This window comes from Strigops habroptila, chromosome Z (assembly GCF_004027225.2).
Source record: "Strigops habroptila isolate Jane chromosome Z, bStrHab1.2.pri, whole genome shotgun sequence".
Classification (NCBI taxonomy): domain Eukaryota; kingdom Metazoa; phylum Chordata; class Aves; order Psittaciformes; family Psittacidae; genus Strigops; species Strigops habroptila.
In genome coordinates this window covers 30,302,056-30,323,368 of record NC_044302.2, presented here as the reverse complement: position 1 = coordinate 30,323,368, position 21,313 = coordinate 30,302,056, and the positions used below count along the sequence as shown (strand labels likewise).

Genomic DNA, 21,313 nt, shown 5'->3' with positions numbered 1-21,313 from the left:
AAAAATTATAGGGCTGTGATTATCCTAGATTGACTTTAACCGTGAAATTTAATTAAATTTTTGATTTTTTCAAGGTGATTACAATATTTCATATTTATATTTGTTGGGGCTTTCCTTCTTAAAATTGGCTAGTATTATTTTGTCTGTGTACCCAATGTTTCATCAGTAAAATCTTACTATTTTTTCTGTGGGAATCAATCTGAAAAAGATTACTGTGGAAGGGTTAGACCCAGGTCAAACCCATAGTTTAAGTAAATTAAATTCAGATTTCTTTCTGGGCATACAGTCAAAGGACAGTGGACAAGAATGTATGTTACAGGGGCTGCACAGGCGGCTTTTGGAACATCCACTGCATGTGATTTTGTGTGAGTGCAAAAATCTGAATAGAGCTAATGAAATAACACAGAGCCTCTTTTCCTTTCACGTATGACAGTAGGGTCACTTTGACTGTGATGTGCACCTCCTCTACTTTCAGTTAGGCTCCTATTCTTTGTGTCGATCAGTGTAAACTGGTACAGGAAACCACTTTTCAGCTTGAAAAAGGTGCCTTTACCTTTTTTCCAGGCTTTTTCTGTGAAGGTGGATTACAATTTTGCTAGGTTTTATATACTTTATTTTTCTAAGAAGAGATTGATTCTGTTTAGCTATACAAGTTGAGACCATAGGAACTATCTCTGGCAGTGCTTTGCAATGTAGATTGTGGGTTCCCCTTCAGGTTTCTTTAGGTCTGCTTTTCTCTGTCTCTTGCTTAGATACAGCCCTCATTGCCAGGCACACTGTAAGTCTTGGCAGACAATTAAGGAACATTTTCTTTTAGAGTCTAAAGGAAACATAAGGAGTCTCAGTCTGCAATCCAACATTGGCTGACACCCAGACAACAGGGCATCTCAAGGCCCTTTAGATGCCTCTAAACACTCTGTCTGATATTCCCACCATCGGCTGCGATGAATTTAGCTTTACTGATAAATACATCACAATTACAAAATCATGGAGTAGGTGAAGTTCAAAGAGACTTCTGGAAATTATTCAGTCTAATCTCGCCTCCTCAAAACAGCATCAGCTGGAGCAGGTTGCTCTGTACCATGTCCTGTCAGGTTTTGGTTGTTTTGAAGGATAGAGACTCCACAGCCTTTTGGAATGAGCAACCTATTCCAATGTTTGACAATTTTTACAGTAAAATTAAAAGACCTCCAGAATGGAGAAAGCCAAACTTTGAATTTGTAAATCAGGCAGTTAAAAATGTAGGCTTTTTTTTTTTTTTTTTTTTTTTTTAATAGAACCTTTTCTATTTCTTGGATTGAACAAAGGCTAATGGAGTGACTATTCTGGCAGTACAGGAGTACTGAAAGTGCTGTGGTTTGTAGCTGGGTTACACTGAGCGTCCAAACTATACTATTAATGAATGTTCTAAAATTAGGCTCACTTGCTCACTGCAACTGTACATTGGCCAATCATAACCACTTTTTTCCTTAAGAGGAAATCTATAGTAGAATGCATAGTTGGCAAATACCCAGTTTCATTAATCACAAAAAGTTAATGGGAATGCATGAGGTCCTTGCTTGATGTCAGCTATGCAGCGTGTATGTGTTTCCCTCTATAAATATTGAATATCAGTCTCTTCTGCATTTAAAAAAATCTAGTTTATTTTGATTTACCTTATTAAATGATAACGTTTCAGTTCCATCATACAAGAACACCACATAACCTTCAGCCCACTTTAGCAGAACAGAATATGGTATTCCTAAAGAATTCTAATGAAAATTAAAAAAAAAAAAGAAAAAGCTAACTGTACCTGTGTACCCGTAAAGCTTAATCTGTAAGCATATCATACTTACGAATACTGTTATTCTAAGAAGCAAAGCAGAAATAAAATGTACAGGTTGAATAGTTACTCTATATGTGTAGAGGGAACTTCAGGAGAAAAATAAAAATGACGCTGAGAATTTTGTGATGGGAAGTTGCTTGGGAATCGTTTTTTACACGATACCTCACCTTGCAATGTGACTTAGGGAGGAGTCAGTATAACATGGAAAAGCCACCGTTCCAACACATGGGAATGATCTCCTTCCTGTCTTTCAAAGTTGAGGCAGGTAGGCTGTTTTGTCTGGGGGAAATGTACAACAACCAGTAAGTATCTATGAGTTTTGGTCAGAATTTAAGTGAACGTAGAACATGTTCCAAACCTTTGCAAATTTCTGGAGTACTACTTCACTCTACTGTTTTGTTACAGTGACACAAATCACTTTGTACGCCTTTAGTTTAAATGTGAATTGGCTGTTGAAGAACAGTGTTCTGTTACAGATTTACTGGTTTATATCTTGCTATGCCAGACAGTGTAAGTTTCAAATATATTAATAACTTAAAGCTAATTATATGGAGGGAGCTAAGTGTGAAAAAATGTAGATAAACAGTAGCTTTCTCACTTACTTTAATTTCTTTGTTTAAGATTTTGCATGTGAACTTTGAACAAGATAATTTATTTGACAATGTAGAGCAAGAATTAGTAATCTAATATTTCATGGGTGATTCTTTCAGGCTTCTCACTAGTTTGAGCTCTGATATAGCTACACTAGTCCAATATCTTGTTGCTCTGGAAGAGGCAGGCCAATATCCATCCCCTCATGCTTGTTCTGCTGCTGTTAACTTCCTTTGCATCATCACTGGTGACTTTTTAACCTTTCATTGAGGGATATCAGGGAGTTAAGTCAGATACTTCTTTGTAGCATTAGTTTCCTGCTGGTTTAGCACTATTAGGTAGCTAATGTTGGAATCAGATGAGAGCCAGTGTAAGGGTGATAGTAAGGATAGATGTGTGGGAATGAGATTAGGATTTTGGCTGTCCTGTCTGGTAACAGCCAGTTGTATCATCTTTCCCCTTGATATATAGAGGAATTGCGCTTCACCACCGAATTTAACTCCAGATCCAAATTCAGAAGTGATACATGTGGTGATTCCAATCTGGAAAAGTTGGTCAGAGACTGGTTTTGAGGTATGAAATGTCGGAGCAGCAAAGCTGTCCCCAGTCTGGAGTTCTGCATAGCACAAATTCAGACTTACATAAGCAAGTTCAATTCAGTTCAGAAGTGTTTTACTGGTAACACATTTTAGATGAGCTGTGGAGCACTGAAAATTATGCAGTAGAATATAAGAAGAAGAAATGGGCTTCATTTCCATGTGTCTTGCACACAGGCACACACACACAAACTCTTTTCCTTCAAAACCTGTTCTTTTCATTCTCTGCCTCTTTGGCTTATAAGTAATTTATCTTTTGCAAATCTAGCAGCTGTCAAAAGTGCAGTTTGCTATTCAGCTTCATTTACTGATCGATGTGTTATCAGTGTGTTTATTCAAATTGCGTAAGAATTTGCCCAAGATCTAATCCTGACATGTATTTGTCTAGATGTACTTGCTGGAGTCTATTTATCATTTAAAAAAAAAAAAAAAGTGAACTTGTACGTAAAAAGGGGCTTGACTTGTCCTTAAAACAAATGCTGATGTATATCGATACGTACTATGATGAAAAGCTGCATTAAATAAAAATACGATATTCAATGCACTAACACTTTAAACACTAAGTATTACTATGGTACAGTAAATTTTGAATCTTATTATCAGGTTCCCTTATTCAAGTCCCTTCAGTTGAAAGGGGAAAACTTAGTAAAGTTCGTCTGGGATCATTATCTTTGAAGAAAGAAGGAGAAAGGCAGTGCTTCTTATTTACAAAACATTTTTTAATTTGTACAAGAAGTTCAGGAGGAAAACTGCATCTTCTCAAGGTACAGACTTTACGTTCTGACTCAATTTACAAAATGAAAACACAGCTTCAATATTTCATTATTTTATGGCTTTAACCTGAGATTTGCATATGTTGTTATGAGTAGAAGCAAGGTAATGCACAGTAGTTAACTGCTTTTCCTTCTCATTACAAATAATAGAATTCAGCCAAAGTTCTTGCTAACAACATTTTTTTTTTTTCTAAGAGCATGTAATTCTAATAAGCTGGGAGTTAGAAACAAGACAATAGCATGTCTATTTGTATAAGCTAGCACTGAATATCAGTTTTCAGTGCATAAACCAGCCAGTACAACCCCTTGGAATTACCAAGGAATATTTTCCAGAGCTCTAAGAAAATAATTTTTAAAAGTCAAACAGCACATTCCCTTAAGGTGAAAGCTCTTCTAAGAACACTCCAGTCATATTTGTGAAGAATCAAGCTTTCATAGTGTTGGCTTGTGAATAAAGAAATGTTGGTAGTTTACAGAATGGATTATGTCGAATAGAATTTTAATTTGACAAAGACATTCCTGAGAGGTTTTTAAGACTGTTTGCATGCTTTCTCACTTTGCACTGCTTAAATAGTTCAAATATTTTGCAAAGTAAATAGAGTATAACCAAACCTTTAAAAAAATCTTGTATGTATTCTATTTAAATTCAGGAGAAGATGAAATTCTAGTTACCTTTTTTGATATTTGTGAACAAGTCTATATGTGAGATAAATTATAGTGTGGTAAAAATGAAAAAAAAAAATTGTACATATGAGTTGATATTTTGTACATATATATTGTTGATTTGTTGTATTAAGAAAAAAGTTATATTTAATCTGTCTGGCTGCAGTTCTTGAGTAAAAATATGCATAATGAAATTGATGTATCTTCCTAAGAACTGTGAGTAATGTAAAATCTTAGAGTAAGGTATATCAACTTTAAAAATAACTATAATGAGAAATGGAAACAAATGTCAAAATCTGTAAAAAATGTGCTTTGTTTTCATAGACAGGAGGTGTTCTGTCTTTAATAGAGTGCACACTGATCGAGGAGACAGAAGCAAGTGATGATGATTGTAAGTTAAATTCAGCTGTTTGTAGTAATTACAGTTTCTAGTTTCTTTAAATTGGTACCCTTTGTTTATTCTTCACAAGAGCAAATTCATATGTTCTTCCCTTTCATAAAACCTGAGCAATACAGTGTTAAAGTGCTTCAGTAGAATAGATGTTTTAGTAACGGGCATGCTGGCATAGATAAGAGGGTTTTGTTGCTATGTTTGTTCTTGCTGTTGACACCCCACATAGGATTTTCAAGTAGACTAACTGAAGGAATGTGACAAATTATTTGCTGACTTTTATACTACAGCTTCACCCAGAGAATGTTGGAAAGAAAAAAGTATGCCTTAAAGAACCAGTAGATAATTGGGTTTCTTAAATACATGGGGGTTGATTAAGTTGGCAGAATTAGTGGAAAGTTTTTGTTTTGGAGTCCCTACAAATCTTAACTGCAAGCATGGTCAAGTGAAATAAAACACAGTCTCAGGCTGATTTTAGTGTTACTAATTTTGGCTTCCATCCTGCTGTTTTAGGCAAGTTTTGCACTTGAATTCTGAAATTAGTTTCTTTAATTTCACTAATACTGCTAGTGTACTGGGGGTATATCAGCATAGCAGTGTAGAAGGACTTTAGCCTTACTTGGTATGTTTAAAAGTAATGTACAGCAACTCCCACTATTGCATGTTTGCAACTTTTTGTTTTTATTTGGTGTATGAATTTTGGATTCCCAATTGGATTTGCTCTTTGTCAGAGAGATGTTTTAAAGTAACTCCAATTTTAAAAGAAACAATTATTTTCTTTGTCTTACAGTCTGAAGTCTCACATTTTGACTTTGGTTTTTTTCTCTCCTCTGGCTGTAAAGCAAAAGGTTCTGGACAAGTGTTTGGACACCTTGATTTCAAGCTTGTAGTTGAACCTACAGATGCTCCTTCTTTTACTGTTGTCCTTTTAGCCCCATCACGGCAGGAGAAGGCTGCATGGACAAGTGATATAAGTCAGGTAGTTTAATGCATTCTTTATCTTGTTTGTATTGAAATCTTAGTTAATTTTGTATTTCTGAAAACTAATCCAAGGGAGAGGTGTTGATTTCTTGAGGGCTGATTTGCTGTAGAAACCCCTTGGTGTTTCCTGTTTTCCTCAAAATTCTGTAATTGCATTTGAGTCATCAGTGAAATCTGTTTCTCGCTGAGAAAGATGGGATGTAAAATACAAAATTGTCAGCTGACAAATATAATAGTAATGGTAGTAATTTTTATGTCTAAGGAGAGCCCATCCAGATATGTATATTGATTTACTTGTTTGTTCATAACTTTCACATAGATCAGAAAACGTCTGAGAGTCCTGAGAGTGAAAATGATACTATATCACATCAATAATCATTTCCCATGCAGTGAGAAAATGAGATAAACTCTGTTTTCCACCAAAAAGAATACTAACAAACCATTATTAATAATTACTAAGCATTCTAGCAGTATGCAGTTGTCTTTATCATGTATGAAGAAAAATGGTGATTTAGAATACTTTAATGTCAGGGATAAAAAACAAAAAATAAAGAGTGCTTTTGGCTAAAAATGTCGCAGAAAAACTTTTACAGGAATCTGTTTGGGGAAAGTTGAATGCACTGTGAAAAATCTGAACTTTCAGCCAACCAGATATGAATTAAGGCATTGCTGTTTTGTTTATAGAGTTACAGAAGCATAGAATGGTTTGGGTTGTAAGGGACCTTAAAGCTCATCTAGTTCCAACCCCCTGCCATGAGCAGGGAGACAGTCCATAGATCTCTCATAGTTCTGAATTTGAGTCCTGTTCTCTACCAATTTCAAGATAAATAGTTGATAGACAAATATCAGTGTGGAATTTGATGGATTCGTAAAGATGCTACTATTGCTGGCAACATCTCCAGATGAATTGGGGTCATAATTAGTAGAAATTGCTTAAAAATAAGTATTTTGAGTTACTTTTTTCTGGACTATTTTAAAGGAACAAAAATAAAAAGATGCAAATCTCAAAATATAGTCTGAGTTGTACCTCACTGCATACAGGTCTTACAGACTAACCTGTGTGCAGATTTTTTTACAAAATGGATTTTCAGTGTGTATGCTGTTCCATTTACATGTAAGAGTATTGGAATTATTTGGGTAGGAAAGACTGCCTAAGAACTGGCCTGGAACATGGGATGCACAGGAATAAGTCCATTCTTAGCCTAAATAATAATAAATTTAAATGAGAAAGTCAACTGTAGACTAGCGATCAGAGTTGGGTCTGCCTCCAAAGGCCAGGTCTTCTCCTCCAAATTACTCCAGCTCCAAACAACCCTGCTGTGGTGTTAGGAGAAGGGCTGAAAAGCTCCACAGCTGACTTGAGAGCTGCATACCTAGAAAGCTTGAGAGTGTTTTAGCAAGGCGGATGTAAACATGACCTCTCCAGGAAGGGAAGCAAGAGATGCTGAGGGGATAGGAAGTGGCTTAATAGAGAAAAAGGAATAAGAAGGGGCACAAGATGCTGTGTATACTCCATGTGGAGAGCAAAAAAAGAAGAAAATATTGCAAGAAGCATGCCACTTGTCTTCTGCTGGACGAAGAAAATTAGGGGTGAAACAACAGATAATGCATGAAAATTTCTAAACGAGACCACTGGTCTCCTGAAAAAACCGTGATGATCAGGGGGCTGGAGCACCTCCCATATAAAGACAGGCTGAGAAAGTTGGGGCTTTTCAGCCTGGAGAAGAGAAGGCTGCGTGGAGACCTCATAGCAGCCTTCCAATATCTGAAGGCGGCCTACAGGGATTCTGGAGAGGTACTCTTGATCAGGGACTGTAGTGACAGGACAAGGGGCAATGAGTTCAAACTTAAACAGGGAAGATTTAAGTTGGGTATTAAGAAGCAATTCTTTACTGCGAGAGTGGTGAGGCCCTGGCATAGGTTGCCCAGAGAAGCTGTGGTTTCCCCATCCCTGGCAGTGCTCAAGGCCAGGCTGGACGGGGCTTGGAGCAACCTGGTCTAGTGGAAGGTGTCCCTGCCCGTGGCAGGGGTTGGAACTGGATGAGCTTTAAGGGCCCTTCCAACCCAAACCATTTTGATTCTATGATTGAGCCCCGGCTACAACCCTCAAGGAGAACACAGGAGTTATGCTCACAAAAAGGGCATCTAAAAGATTTTGCAGTAAATATGTGTTTCCTGTGTTTCCAAGTAAAAAAAGTATACATGTAGTTGCTATTCACTCACAGCTATTCACTCTTCTTGTTCAGAATTCAGCTTCTTATTAAATTATATATGAAGAAGAACTATTAGTCATATTTGCCTCTATGTTCCTAGTGACACTTCTTGAATTTATATTCCTTTCAAGCAAACCATGCACTTTTTATGAAAAATGCATGGTTTTTGTTGATGCTGAAGAAGCCTCCCTTCTTGTTTGAGCTTGTTGTCCTTCAGCCGTGGATCCCCATTACACTCATTCCTTGGCTGGTACTGTCAGGGAGGTGATAAATGCTAGGCCAGTGCAGACTGAGCACGAGAGTGCTGAATTACCTCAGGCAGTTTTATGACCGGTACTAAGGGCTTCTCTGTGAATTTAAAATTCACATGGGGGAAATTATGTATTTTTATTTGATGTGTTTTTCTCAGTGCTTTTAGGTAACAATTTGATAAAATCATAATGTGAATTGTTAAAACTGCACTTTTCAAATAATCTTAAATACCTGAATTTAAAAACACATCTAGCTACATAGGTGTATTTTAAATGCATAGCTATGTAGATATATTTTAAAACTAAGAGGCCTCTGATTATCTTGTTTGACTAATGTAACATCAGTCATGATTTTGCTATGAGATGTTCTAAAGCCAGCAGACTATTTTTATTCTTGAAGTCAAGGTAAATGTGTATGGTAATTTTGGAAACTCCTTTTTATTGACAGAAAGAAATAGTATTTTAGTGTTTATATATATACACATATACATAAAAAAGATACTCAACAAATACAACTAGAAAGTATTATAGAGTCCTACAGTATTAGGTAGGAAGTACTTGTAGAATGTGTAAGCCTGATCCTCTGGCAGACTTTATGCTGACTTCCAAGAGCAAGGCTTATGGTGCTGGATTGTCTTAACTACATAAAAGTACAAACCAGAAAATAATGGTGTACAAATGGCTTTGAGCTACCCCTTTGTGCCACCAGCACTGAGCTGTTCTGAGGCTTGAAGAACAATTTACGCTCTCCTAGTCTGTACACTTCTACTGGCCACAGGGCTGCCTGCAATTTCTAAAGCGGTATGTGCTGAGACCACGCCCCACGCCCCAGAAGGGTCTTTGCAGCTTCTAATGCCTAGCCTGTAACATTTATGCAAGTCTTTGCAAGGAACTACTTGGGCAGCATCCTCATAGCTGTGTGTCACAGTAACAGCAACACTTGAATTTGTTTTTACAAGTGTGTTTCTAGAAATTGTTTGTATTTCTCTTTGGTCTTTTTTGCACAGGATAAAGGTTAAGTATCAGTGTATGTGTTCGTGTATAAAGGAGTCTTAACTTCCCTGCAGTATTGATTTTTCAAGCTTAACACTCATTCACAAATTTTTAGGGGTATTTATATTTCTTCAGTTTCAAAGGAACTTCAAAGGAAATTTCACTTCCAACTCAAAATACTTCTTCCTGTGAAAAAAAGCATACTGAGCTGAATACCCTGAGTGTGCTGGTAAATACGTGTGGACTTGCAGATGTGCAAATCAAAGACAGAAGACTAGAGAAGCCTTTCTGCTATATATCTTGATTCACTGACTTGCATGTGTGAAAATACCTTGTACCAGTCAGTCCATACCTGTAAAAACTATGCTTTAAGCTTACAGCGATACGGAATGTGTGGAAGTCCCCTTACCTTGTGTATTGATTTTAACTGATTTCAATGTTTATTTTCCAGTGCATTGATAATATAAGGTGCAATGGTTTAATGACCATAGTGTTTGAAGAAAACTCTAAGGTCACAGTGCCACATATGATCAAGTAAGTGCAGCATTTATTCCCCAGTGTACTAAATAGCTTGTTGTTTTGTTGGGTTTTTTTTAATAAAACTTTTAACAAAATAAAATGTGTATTTGGAAAAGACAACCTTTTAATATTTTTTTTCCCCAGTTTTTTGTTGAATGGGTTTAATGCTACATCCCAAAATGTAGCTTTTAAAATCTCTTACTTGAAATGATAGGAGTGACTCAAAATGGTAAATTGTCAAATCATAGTATTGGACTGTATAGGATTACAGCTCATATTTCTGTATTATTTGTGAAGTAGCCTTCAATTATGCATCAGATGAATAATTTTATTTTCTGTTAGGTTTTCTTGGTCATACCACTCATAATTGTATTGAATAGACTTTAAAATGTCTTCAAAGTTTAGGTGACTGCAGACAAGTATAATTTTCCAAGGTATTTTGTTGTATTAGCCTATTTTTTTCTTCCGTTTCTCTTATTTCTGAGAAAAAAATCGTTTTCTCTCATAATTTTAACTGATCACATGAAGTTAACATCATTATTCATAAACCTGCTTCTTTCACCCTTGAATTTTTTCATTTATTTTAATGAGCATTTTTTAATTGTAGAGAGCAATTTTCAGTACGTTACCAATTTCTAACACAATTTTACCTCTTGAAACCTCTACAGATCTGTATTTACATGAGTTTTACCTACTATTATCCAATGTAAATATCAAGGAAAAGAACTTAGGAGTAGATATATAACTATTTATTTTCTTAGTGTTATCTGTCACTAAGCCATTTCTCTCTCTTGGATGTACCCTGTACATGAAGGTTTCTCAAATGCCTCTTGTAATTGTTGCCTCTCCTCTCTTTGTATATGAAATGAAAAAGAGATAACGTATGAATACAGTGATAGAGTACATATCTTTGATCCCCAGAAAGAAGGCCTTTTATTGTCTTCAGTTTTATTCCAGGAACTCTCCAATGTATAAACACTTCTGCTACCTGCTGAATGTTAAAAATACATTCATCTGTTTTCAAATTGTGAAGTACAGCAAGGTCTTACTCCCCATGTCAAGAGAAAGAAATCTTAATTCTAAAAAAACATAAAGGATCTTAACAACAGACACAAATTTGGTATTCTCCTCCAGAGAAGGAGATTTTCAGTACACATTGGTTTTGAGAGTCACATGTCTTTGGATGAAATAAAAAACAAAAACAAAACCAAAGCTACTTTCCTGAGGACTCAACTTAAGAAAGAATGATTTTTTTTGTTGCTTCTTACATGTAATGCAATGTATAAGTGTGGGGAATATCTTCATGCTGTAGTCTAAGAAAATCCAGTCATTTTTAATGAAAAGATAAGGCAATGTAGAAAGATGCTTTACTTAGTATCCATACCTTTTTTTTTTTTTTTTTTTTTACACACACTAAGCCTTCAACTAGATAAAATAAAGCAAATCTAAATTGGGAAAATGGCATTGTGAGTAGGATTATGTAAATGACTGATTTTTGTTTAATGTCCAAACAAAAATTAGTTCTTTTTTTTTTTTTCACTGAAACAAAGCCTCACCATGGTTTCTGCTTTGAAATTTGAGATGTTTCATGCTGTTCCCTTTTTCTTTTTAAAAAATAAAAGTAATTCTCGGAGCCTGATGGCAGGTGTTACCTTGCAGGTGAGCCTTAAAATTAGCTAACAGGTTAATTTTGCTGTCTTTTGCTAGTGTCCATTGGTTTATTTTAGATAAGGCCAGATCCCATCAGAAAAAAATGCAATCAGTCCACTATTATTCTATATTGAGCTTTTAGTAATATTGGTGTACAAGCCACAACAGCCTGAAAGAGACAAGAGGGGGCAATTCTGCCTCGTGTTCCATTTCAGAAGTTTAATTATTAATGGTTTCTTAGACTTTGAAATGTAAATTAATTATTTGCCAGAAATAAAATTTAAATTCCCTTAGTTATGGCATAAATTATAACTGAATGGAAGCAGGTGTCATGAGAGATTAACAGTTTTCTGGTGTTATTGAAATACAAGAATGCATGTATATTCGATGCTTTTATGTTGACAAGAGCAGCTAAAATGATGCCACTATTGTACCATTATCATAGAATCATATAATCAACTAGGTTGGATAAGACCTTCAAGATCATCAAGTTTTTGGTGAAATGTTCTAAATTTAATTTTTGTGTAGATCTGATGCTCGTCTTCATAGAGATGACATTGATATCTGCTTCAGCAAAACACTGAATTCCTGCAAAGTACCCCAAATCCGTTATGCAAGCGTTGAGCGCCTTTTGGAGCGGCTAACAGACCTGCGATTTCTAAGTATTGATTTTCTGAATACTTTCCTACATACTTACCGCATATTTACTACTGCAGCTGTGGTGTTGGAAAAGCTTTCAGACATATACAGACGGCCCTTTACTTCTATTCCTGTCAGGTGAGCTCTGGGGATTTTCCCTTTTAATCATATGCTTCTTATGGAATTATAATTTGTTGAGTTTTGGTATTTGTTTGCTTGTTTGGAGTTTTTTACTATCATTTTCTATTACATAAATTAACTAAGACTAAGGTTTTCTTATTGTAAATAAGATGTAAGTTTTCACGTAAGTCTGTCTCAACCTTCTTAGGCTTTGAGGGCTAAGTGTCGTACAGATTTTGCAGTGCCATGCATATTTGCCCAAAACTTGTTTGCAGGTGTTTTCACTCTTAAATGTATTTGGTGTTTGTTATCATCTTTTGCTTTTTTTGCTTCTTACTCTCAGGTCTCTGGAGTTGTTCTTTGTTACTAGTCAAAACAATAGAGGAGAGTACCTGGCTGATGGGAAGTCACCACATCTCTGTCGCAAGTTTTCTTCTCCTCCTCCCTTGTCACTCTCCAGAACATCCTCACCCGTCAGAGCCCGAAAACTGTCATTGACCTCACCACTGAATTCAAGGATTGGTGCCCTTGACCTCTCTGCTTCATCTGTGGCAAGCAGTCCTACCTCAGCCTATAGCCCAGCCACTTCCCCACCACCATCGAGTAGCAAAGTGCCGCTGGACCTTAGCAAAGGGCCCTCCTCTCCTGAGCAAAGCCCTGGCTCCATAGAGGACAGCTTGGAGAACCCTCGTGTTGACCTCTGTAACAAATTGAGGAGAAGCATTCGAAGAGGTATTATATACCCACAAAATACTGAATTCTATTTTTGATAAATGGGGCTGCCTCTAAGGTAGGCTTGACTTCTATCAGATCAATGCTGAATTGTTTCTCGCATCTTTTTTTTAACTCCGATAGCTGCAAGTTGTGTTATGAAACCAAATACTTTGGTCTCTGTTTCTTCTCTAGTAGAGCCTGTGATGAGTTGTTTGATTTCCTTTTTTGTAGGAAAAGCAGTATGGCAGAATGGCCATGTCTGTTTTCACTTCAGCAGAGTGTTAAGGAGAATGGCAGAAGGAAATAGTTGATGCCAATTGTGTTTCCTGAAGTGAAAGATTTTGGTGGTGTACGGTTACTACAGGAAGTAAAACATTAAGTTAAAAAGAAATAGGGATGTAAAGACAGAACAGCTTTAACATGTTTACATAACAGGGCTAGTTTTCCAGAAACTAACCCAAACAAATAATTATGTTATGTGGTTGGTACATCAGTGACATTCATACCACTTGGTTGTTATCCATCCAGAAGGTAGATGTCTAAACCAGATTAATTGCTCATGTGTAAAAGCCTGTTTTACACTATGGACTGTGTAAGGCACCTTGGAATAGGTACTACTTCCAGAGGGCTGAAGTTAGTTGATACAAACCTCAATGTGGGCATCTAGAAGGGGATGATTGTATTATTCATAGATGGCAAAGCTCTAATCTCACAGGAGGCATTCTTTCTCATAGAGAAAGTAGCTCTAATCTCATAGGATGCATAAGCGTATGCTTATTTCTTATTGCTCTTTGGGGATAGAGGGGTGGAGGGAATTAGAACTATATAGTAATTTTTTCTATTTTTTTTTACATTAAACAGAAAATAAATAAAAAATCTATTTTGTTCCTAAAATTAATGTTTAGAAATTATCTTACATGGCATGACTTACAGTCAGGAATTTGATCTTTGAATCTGAGCAAAATTTAGCTTATCTTTACTTGCAAGTACTTGTAGCAATGAAAATGGATATAATCTGAGGGGAAAGAAGAAAAAGATTACCAAACATAAACTGAGAAAAGCATTATGTCTGCTCCTTACTGATGAATTCAAATAAGTGCCCTGGTAAGAAATTTGATGTTGTGCTATGCAGAGGGATTGCTTTTACAGAATGCAGTCTGTTGTTTTACAAAAGAATGCTTTTAACAGGCCATTTAGCCACCTTAGCATTATAGGAGTCTATGCTTGCCCATGCTTTATGCTTTCATAAAATGCTGGTTGGCTGTTACGCTTAATCCGTATATTTTTGTAGACTGGACATTATTAAATGAATAGCATAACAGGCTACTTACGTTTGTAAAATATAGTATTTTCTATGCAGAGTTGTGCAAATTCTTCTTGTGCGCTAATGTTACCACATTCAAATCAATATGATAGCACAGCATGTCCCAAAATACAGGCCATGTGTTAAAATTAATTGTACACAGGTAGCTGCAGTCTTAGATGTAATGTTTTTTGCTACACATTGTAAAGGAAACTAGTAAAGAATAGATTATTCTGGCCTAGTGTTAGCAGTAGGCATGGTTGCAGAGGTATTCAGATTTTGTATTCCAGTCTATCGATCAAAGCTGGAAGTGTCATCTGGGCAGTGTGAGGAACATTTGGAAATGCCAAGAACCTCATATAAATGTTAAATTACCCTCTGTGCAGTGTCTCTAGTCCCTCTGGGGAGCAGTTTGCACTCAGTTTGGAGTTTGCAGCAAGGTAACTTAGTTCTGCAGGGGAAAGTCCTTTTGTCACCCAGCTGCATGTAGTGTGTTGGGGAAGAGAAGTAAGTTTAGGAAAAAAAATCTCACAAGGAGAATGGAAATGGGTAGTAGTAGAACTACAAAAAGCTAATCTGCATATTTCTTATCGTGCTTCTTCACTTCCAAAGTTTCCTGGGTAAGGAGGCCAGTTCTATTTAATCAAGAGCTACCAACCCATTACAGTTAATACTGTTGCTCTGGTAGTGCCAGATTTCCAAGAGAACAACTGTGGCTTGATCTAAATCGAATATAACCGTATAGATTCTGTTCCCCAGGACAAATTATTATGGTAGTTGTCGTTCTTCAGTGTCGTCCATTTCTATCCTGGAGTTTCCACCTTCTTCATCTACTTCCAAAGCTGTTGTTTGTTTTGAAAGTTTTTGTTTTGTACAGTTTTTGTTTATATATATATTATATATACAATGTTTGTGCTGCAGTCACAGTTGTCATTCATATCAAATATATGATATATTTTATCAGCCTCTTTTCCTCATTTCAGAAGTTGTATTTCTGCCATTCCCTTTTTATTATTCTGATAGAAGAACTTCTCCATAGAGTAATATGCCTTCCAGTGCTGTTTGGCCTTTTTATTGGGCAGGTTTTGGTTATGAACAGTTTTCCAGCAAGGAAAACTTTTCTTAGCTCATATAAAACCTACGACTTCAAGTATTCTTGTTACATATGTGTTTCGCTGCAAATTCTGCTGTCTAATCCAAGCTATTTTGAAAACTGACAACTTGCTGGTTTTCACCAAGTTCCTTATTTATGAGCTTTTGTGTGGCTATGTCACTGGTACAAAACTTTTCCAGTCCTTTAACTCCATCCAAAGGGTAATTATTACTGAGTCTTCCTTATGCAAAAATTCCAGAAGCAGTACCATTTAGTGCAGCTATATACTAAAGATCAAACATAAACAACTCTGTGTTAGATGGGATTTAGTGCTACTAGGCTAGTATTGAAATGCTGGTATTAAGTGCTTTTAATTAATTAATTTTTTTAAACAAATGAAGTGCCCTTTGATGTACATATTCTTTTTTATCAATGCAGTACAGCTCAGGTTGTTCAAAGTTGATCGTTTGCAGACTTTCAGTCTTTAAGTGTTTGCAAACATCCACATACTCTAACATCTTTGCAGAAGCACTCGATATCTAGAAGACAAACTAATTTGACTATGCTCTTGTTCTTTAAAAAAGCATATCTCAAAGCCCCATACTGTAGTTGCCTGTGGCTTCTTGATATTTTCAAAGAACATTTGTATTTTATAAATGCATGAATATAATGTAATTAATATAACACAGTATAATACCATATATCTGATACATTAATTAACATAAGTTGTTACATATTTATTTTTATATAATATATTATTGCATTCATATACAATAATATAAAATTATTGTTATATTAATATACAATAATATAAAATCATACTATGAACTAGGTTGGAAAAGACCTTTAAGATCATCAAATCCTATATACATTTATACACATGAAAGAGTTGTAAATATTGAATGAGCATCCCAGTATTAACATTGATTCTCTTTTAAAGCAGCAGTTCTAGAGTCTGTGTCAGTGGACTGGGCAATTCCTGAAAGCACCTCAGCAGTGGACACTACAGAGCTTTCCCCATGTAGATCCCCTTCGACACCACGTCATCTCCGCTATCGTCAGCCAGGAGGTGAAAGCCCGATGTTTCTTTCCTCTATCAGTCACTTTAAAGAGTTTAAATACTGTAGCTGTAATCTTTGTAGGGCATTAGAAAAGAATGATGTTTGATTAATGTGTTCTGTTTGTATTTTCCTTATTTCTCAGGTATTGGGGGGAAAAAAAGAAAAGCTGTTAGAATGTGAATTACACTGGTTAATTTGTATAGTAACGTATGGAAGCATACTGGGACTTCGCTGTGATGAAATGTTCTTAAATAGCTCAAGCAGGATGTGCCAAAGTTCAAGACTGATATTGAATCAGTCCTATTCTCACAAAAATCTCAAAACCATGACAGGTTTCTCTCAGCTACTAAGGGGACATATTTTGGGCACCATATGTAATCACGAAATACACAACACCCATTATTGTCAATGGGGAGTGACTGTGACTTGTTTCTTTGTATAACACTGAACATTTACAGATGGTGTCACATTATTCATTCCAAAATTTGAATAAACTGCTCAATTGAAAAGGATAACTGAGAACTGGAGCTCTTTGAATAGCTCTCACGTGGCTCTTTGTAATCATTAGCAGAGCTGTGAGCTATGTCCATGAACGCTTAAAACTCTGCGATCTCATGCAAGCCAGATTTCTAGGCAGCTATTTCATGCTTGGGATTAAAACAACGAAACCAGAGCAGAGTCTTATCAACTATTAGTAAGTTGCTGAGACATTTAATTTCAAACCAATAGTAATCATCTATTACTGGGCACTTTATGGTGAGATGGCAAGATTTGGGAGTTGGAAGCTCAGTGGAACAGTGCCACTTACTGAGTTGTAGTCAGAAGCAATGTTCATAGCGTTCACTATAGAGAAAGCCTGATAAATTTTGCAAAACTGTACTCATCCTAGGCAGTGAACTGGGAAAATACATGAACCTAGCTATCAGAAGTTGGTTTATGTGCTTAGTTCTCTAACATGATTTTTTGTTTAGGTTTCTTTTCTACACCATTGTTTTTGTCTCTCCCCCCTTTTGCTATTTGGTTACTGCTTATTCCTCACCTTGGCAGTGTCTTAGATATTTTTTCCATAAGCAACATTAATTATAGTGTAATGGAAATAAAACTTACATCACAAATACTATTATGATATTTTTATTTCCCCTAACATAAAGTCCTCTGGCAATGAAAACATAAAATGTTCACAAAGAATAAACATTAGTGAAGGTTTAATATCTTATTGTTGCTTAACTTGAAAAATACAAAAGGTATGTAGAAGCTGCTAACTTTTTCCTGTCTGTTCCCTTTACAGTCCAAACTGCTGACAACACCCACTGTTCGGTCTCTCCTGCTTCTGCTTTTGCCATTGCTACAGCTGCAGCAGGGCATGGGAGTCCACCAGGTGAGAAATATGCTGGGAAAAAGAGAGATAACAATAAGATACATAAGTCTTAAAAGGTATATTAAATATTTTTTAAGAACATACTTACCTGAATCCTAAATAGCCTCCGATTTGTTACTTTAATTTGCTGGTGGTTTGAGTCTGGAAACCTGGCCTTTGTATGAACGTTGCAGTACAACATTCACAGATAATTGGCGTCTTGACTTCCAGTTATGTGGACATTATGAAAATACTTGTAATACATTTAATTTGAAAGTGAAATTGACCCATAAGAATGACTAAAACAACTTAGGACAGGCTGATCAGATACATCCACCACATGCATACCTACTGTGACAGTCTGGAAACTTTGGCGGATGAAGCAATTTATGTCACCAAAGAGTAAAATCATCTTTTAGGCTGTTTATATACCACCCTGTCCTGGGGACTTGCCAGGAACCACCACCACATATACTTGAAGGAGGGAAAGGATGAGAATTTATTCAGAAATATATTTAGAACAAAACATGAAACCTAGCAAATGTGGACTGCATATTATACCACATACCTTCAAGAAACTTGGGTGAGCTTTTGTGCCTTTGTTTTCTATAATCTAGGGAGATTGCCAAACCAGTGAAGTTTTCAACAATCATGGTATAAACCAATGATAGCTTTTCTTGTTGACTTAAATCAGAATTGTATTTATCACTCCACATCTTCAGTTCATCATCTGTTAATTGAATTCTTGTATTCAACTATTTCCTTGATATTTCTAGTTCAGCCTTTTACTCAAAGATTAATATTTTACATATTTGCAATCTGCTAAACATCTTGACCATACCTTTTTTTTTGTTGTTTGTGAGTATTCACTTACAATTTCAGATTTTATTTTGAAAATGAGCTTTTTTATGTCCAAGTTTGGCATACATAAGAGCAGTTGTGCGTAAATAAATTATGGCAAGTGTGAACTGTATATTCCTTGGAAAGCAGCTATGTTGTCTGCTGACTGGAGGTATTTAGTTCAAATTAAAATACTTGATTTAAGTTTTAAATTTGCTTTCTGTCTTGCTGTGTACCCTGTGACATATTAAAATCTTCCACTGAGGCCTGTCCTAGGTTATGTTACAAATAACACCCAATTCTTTTAAAATCCACAAAATCACTTTCACTTTGCATTGACACACTGAAGCCCATAGTTGATTTTGATTTTGTAGGAAAAAACATACTCCAACTGTAAATTAACATCTGCCTTTTTTCCATTGTAATTGTTGGAATGTCAAGAAACTGCTTTGAAGACTGTCATCTCAAAATCACTCATGAAATTCTGTGCAAGTTAGTAAATTGTCACCAGTGATTATAGTTGTTTTTGTATTTACTATGTCTAAAGTTGTGGTCATTCACTTGATGGGTGAGAAGGCATCATGAGAAAATAACTTCTGGATAAATATGGATCAGTGCTCCTGTTACTCTTATGCACTTCGTTTGATCTTTAGATGATCACAAGAGAGTAATGTTAGTTTTAGCAACTTTATGAACCTGTCAGAAACATGCATTTAGTAAAATTTTTGTTTGAAATGATGAATGATCTCTGCCTTTGGAATTAGGCACTGCCAAGGAATCATTTTGAAGTATGAATTAATTCCAGTGTGTTTACATATTGTTCAAAAAATGCAGTAAGAGTAAAATATACTGGTTTTTCCCATTAGGATCAATTCAATTAAGAACCACTGCTTTTGTGTTGTTAAAAGCACAGCTTTTCAATATTTGTAGCACTGAAGCATAATAGAAATAAGATCTACAAGTATGCAATCAATTGAAGGAATATCAAAGCACAGGAATGTTATAAAAAGAAAAAACATCATCCCTAATATTCATAAGTACTTTTTTTTTTTTTTTTGGTGTTGCTGTTTAAGCTAGTTCTGCATAAAAGATCATTCTTCTGGGTGACTTAAAGAACAGTAAGAAGGTTCTGCAGCAAATCTAACAGGAAAAGTGTGTGCTGGGGAGTCTCAGGAGGTTGAGCTGGAGCAAGGCTATCCACCTGTAATCAACACAACAATATAAGGCTACAAACCACAGCTCAGACAGGTTAATCACCTGGTTTGTAACTTGATGCAATTAGAATTATGGAATCAACTAGGTTGGAAAAGACCTTTAAGATCATTACGTCCAACCGTTACCCGAGGACTGCCAAGTCAACCACTAAACCATGTCACTAATTAATCATAGTAGAGATGGTATTAATGTTGCAGAGTCATGCAGTTCAAATTTGGGTGATTAAAATAATTGTATTTCATCTCCATGTATGTATTATTGTAATTATGTGGGGTTTTATTAAATAATGCCTTTTTTCCCAGTTGGCTTCTGTCTCATTCACTGCATAGGATGGACATGATCCCTCAGTGAATCAGGTCTGGGTAGTGTATGAGATTTATGGCTTTTCTTCTTTTTTCAGTTGATCATTGGCCTTGCTGCCGCAAACATTGTGATGTGTGCCATTTAATTTACTCCTACATGGAACGTAATAGAATGGCCAGTGAAATTCAGTGTTGATAAATATTACATGATACACATGAGGCAAAACAGTCAGAGCTTCATACCTGAAAGAATAGGCTCTGTGCTGGACGTTATCAGTCAGGACAGATCTAGGATTACAATAGATAGTTCCCTTAAATGACATTAGTGCTCAGCAGGAGAAAAAAAAAGAAGGAAAACATGAAATATTATTAAGAAAGGGACAAAGATGAAAGCAGAGAAGACCTTTACGCTACCACAGTATAAATCCAGAGTTTGCATGTGTATTGAAGTCTATGTACACTTGTGGTATGTCCTGTTTTAGATGAAGGAATGAGAACTAGAGAAGGTTGAGAGTTCACGATCGAGGGTGAGTGGAAGTATGAAATGGCTTCTGTGCCTTTGAAGTTTAGGGAAGAGATGACTTGGAGGGTTGATGAGAAAGTTCTGCAAAGTCATGGATATCGTAAGGAGAGTTAGGAGGCATTTGTTGCTTTTTCTAATGCAGGAGGTAGGAGGCATCAGATGACTTGCTTGAGGCCACGGTTCAAAACAAACACAGGTTTGTGGTTCTTTGTGCAATGAATAGAAAGCCTGTGAGATTCTGCTGAGGGACATTGTGAAGGGAAGAGACTTACCCAGCTTCAAAAAGTGGGCAGATACCTGCAAGCAGCAGTCATGAGTAGTTACTAGAGTGGCAACCTAGAACAGGTTCAGGAGCTGAAATCAGTTGGAGGTTGTGGTAAGGTATTTTGAGCCAAGAGTCATTTGTGTGTCCTCTGTTCTCACTGTTCCCTGAAGCCTTCTGGCTTCAGGCCACTTTTGTTTTGTTGTATTTTGTTTTGTTTTGTTTTGTTTTGCTGTTTTTTCCCAGGGTATGAGCTCTTAGCTCAACTTTCTATCTTCCTATTCTGATTGTTCAGCAATGAATTGAGGCAAGCAGGTTAACTTGCTGAAGACTCATAGGAAAGCTCTATAGTCACACACTTTACCAGAACCAGACATAAAGAATATTTAATCATGTCCTGTAGAGGATGCTGGCCATAACATTTTATAATGCTGTCAC

General features: G+C 36.2%; 2 protein-coding genes across 4 annotated transcripts in view; both read left to right on the top strand.

Annotated features, from left to right (window-relative positions):
• The window catches only part of ATP6AP1L (ATPase H+ transporting accessory protein 1 like), a 756,678-nt gene that overhangs the window by 234,526 nt on the left and 500,839 nt on the right, over positions 1–21,313 (top strand). The window lies entirely within an intron of this gene.
• RASGRF2 (Ras protein specific guanine nucleotide releasing factor 2) overlaps positions 1–21,313 on the top strand; it is a 137,276-nt gene that overhangs the window by 68,412 nt on the left and 47,551 nt on the right. The window contains exons 10-17 of one of the 2 annotated variants that reach the window (XM_030470267.1): positions 3,616–3,776; positions 4,773–4,839; positions 5,682–5,818; positions 9,729–9,811; positions 11,975–12,223; positions 12,549–12,937; positions 16,259–16,384; positions 17,665–17,754. In XM_030470267.1, coding sequence (XP_030326127.1) covers positions 3,616–3,776; positions 4,773–4,839; positions 5,682–5,818; positions 9,729–9,811; positions 11,975–12,223; positions 12,549–12,937; positions 16,259–16,384; positions 17,665–17,754 — 1,302 coding nt within the window. Of the gene's footprint in view, positions 1–3,615; positions 3,777–4,772; positions 4,840–5,681; positions 5,819–9,728; positions 9,812–11,974; positions 12,224–12,548; positions 12,938–16,255; positions 16,385–17,664; positions 17,755–21,313 lie in introns of both variants that reach the window. The other variant, XM_030470266.1, reaches the window with a different exon arrangement.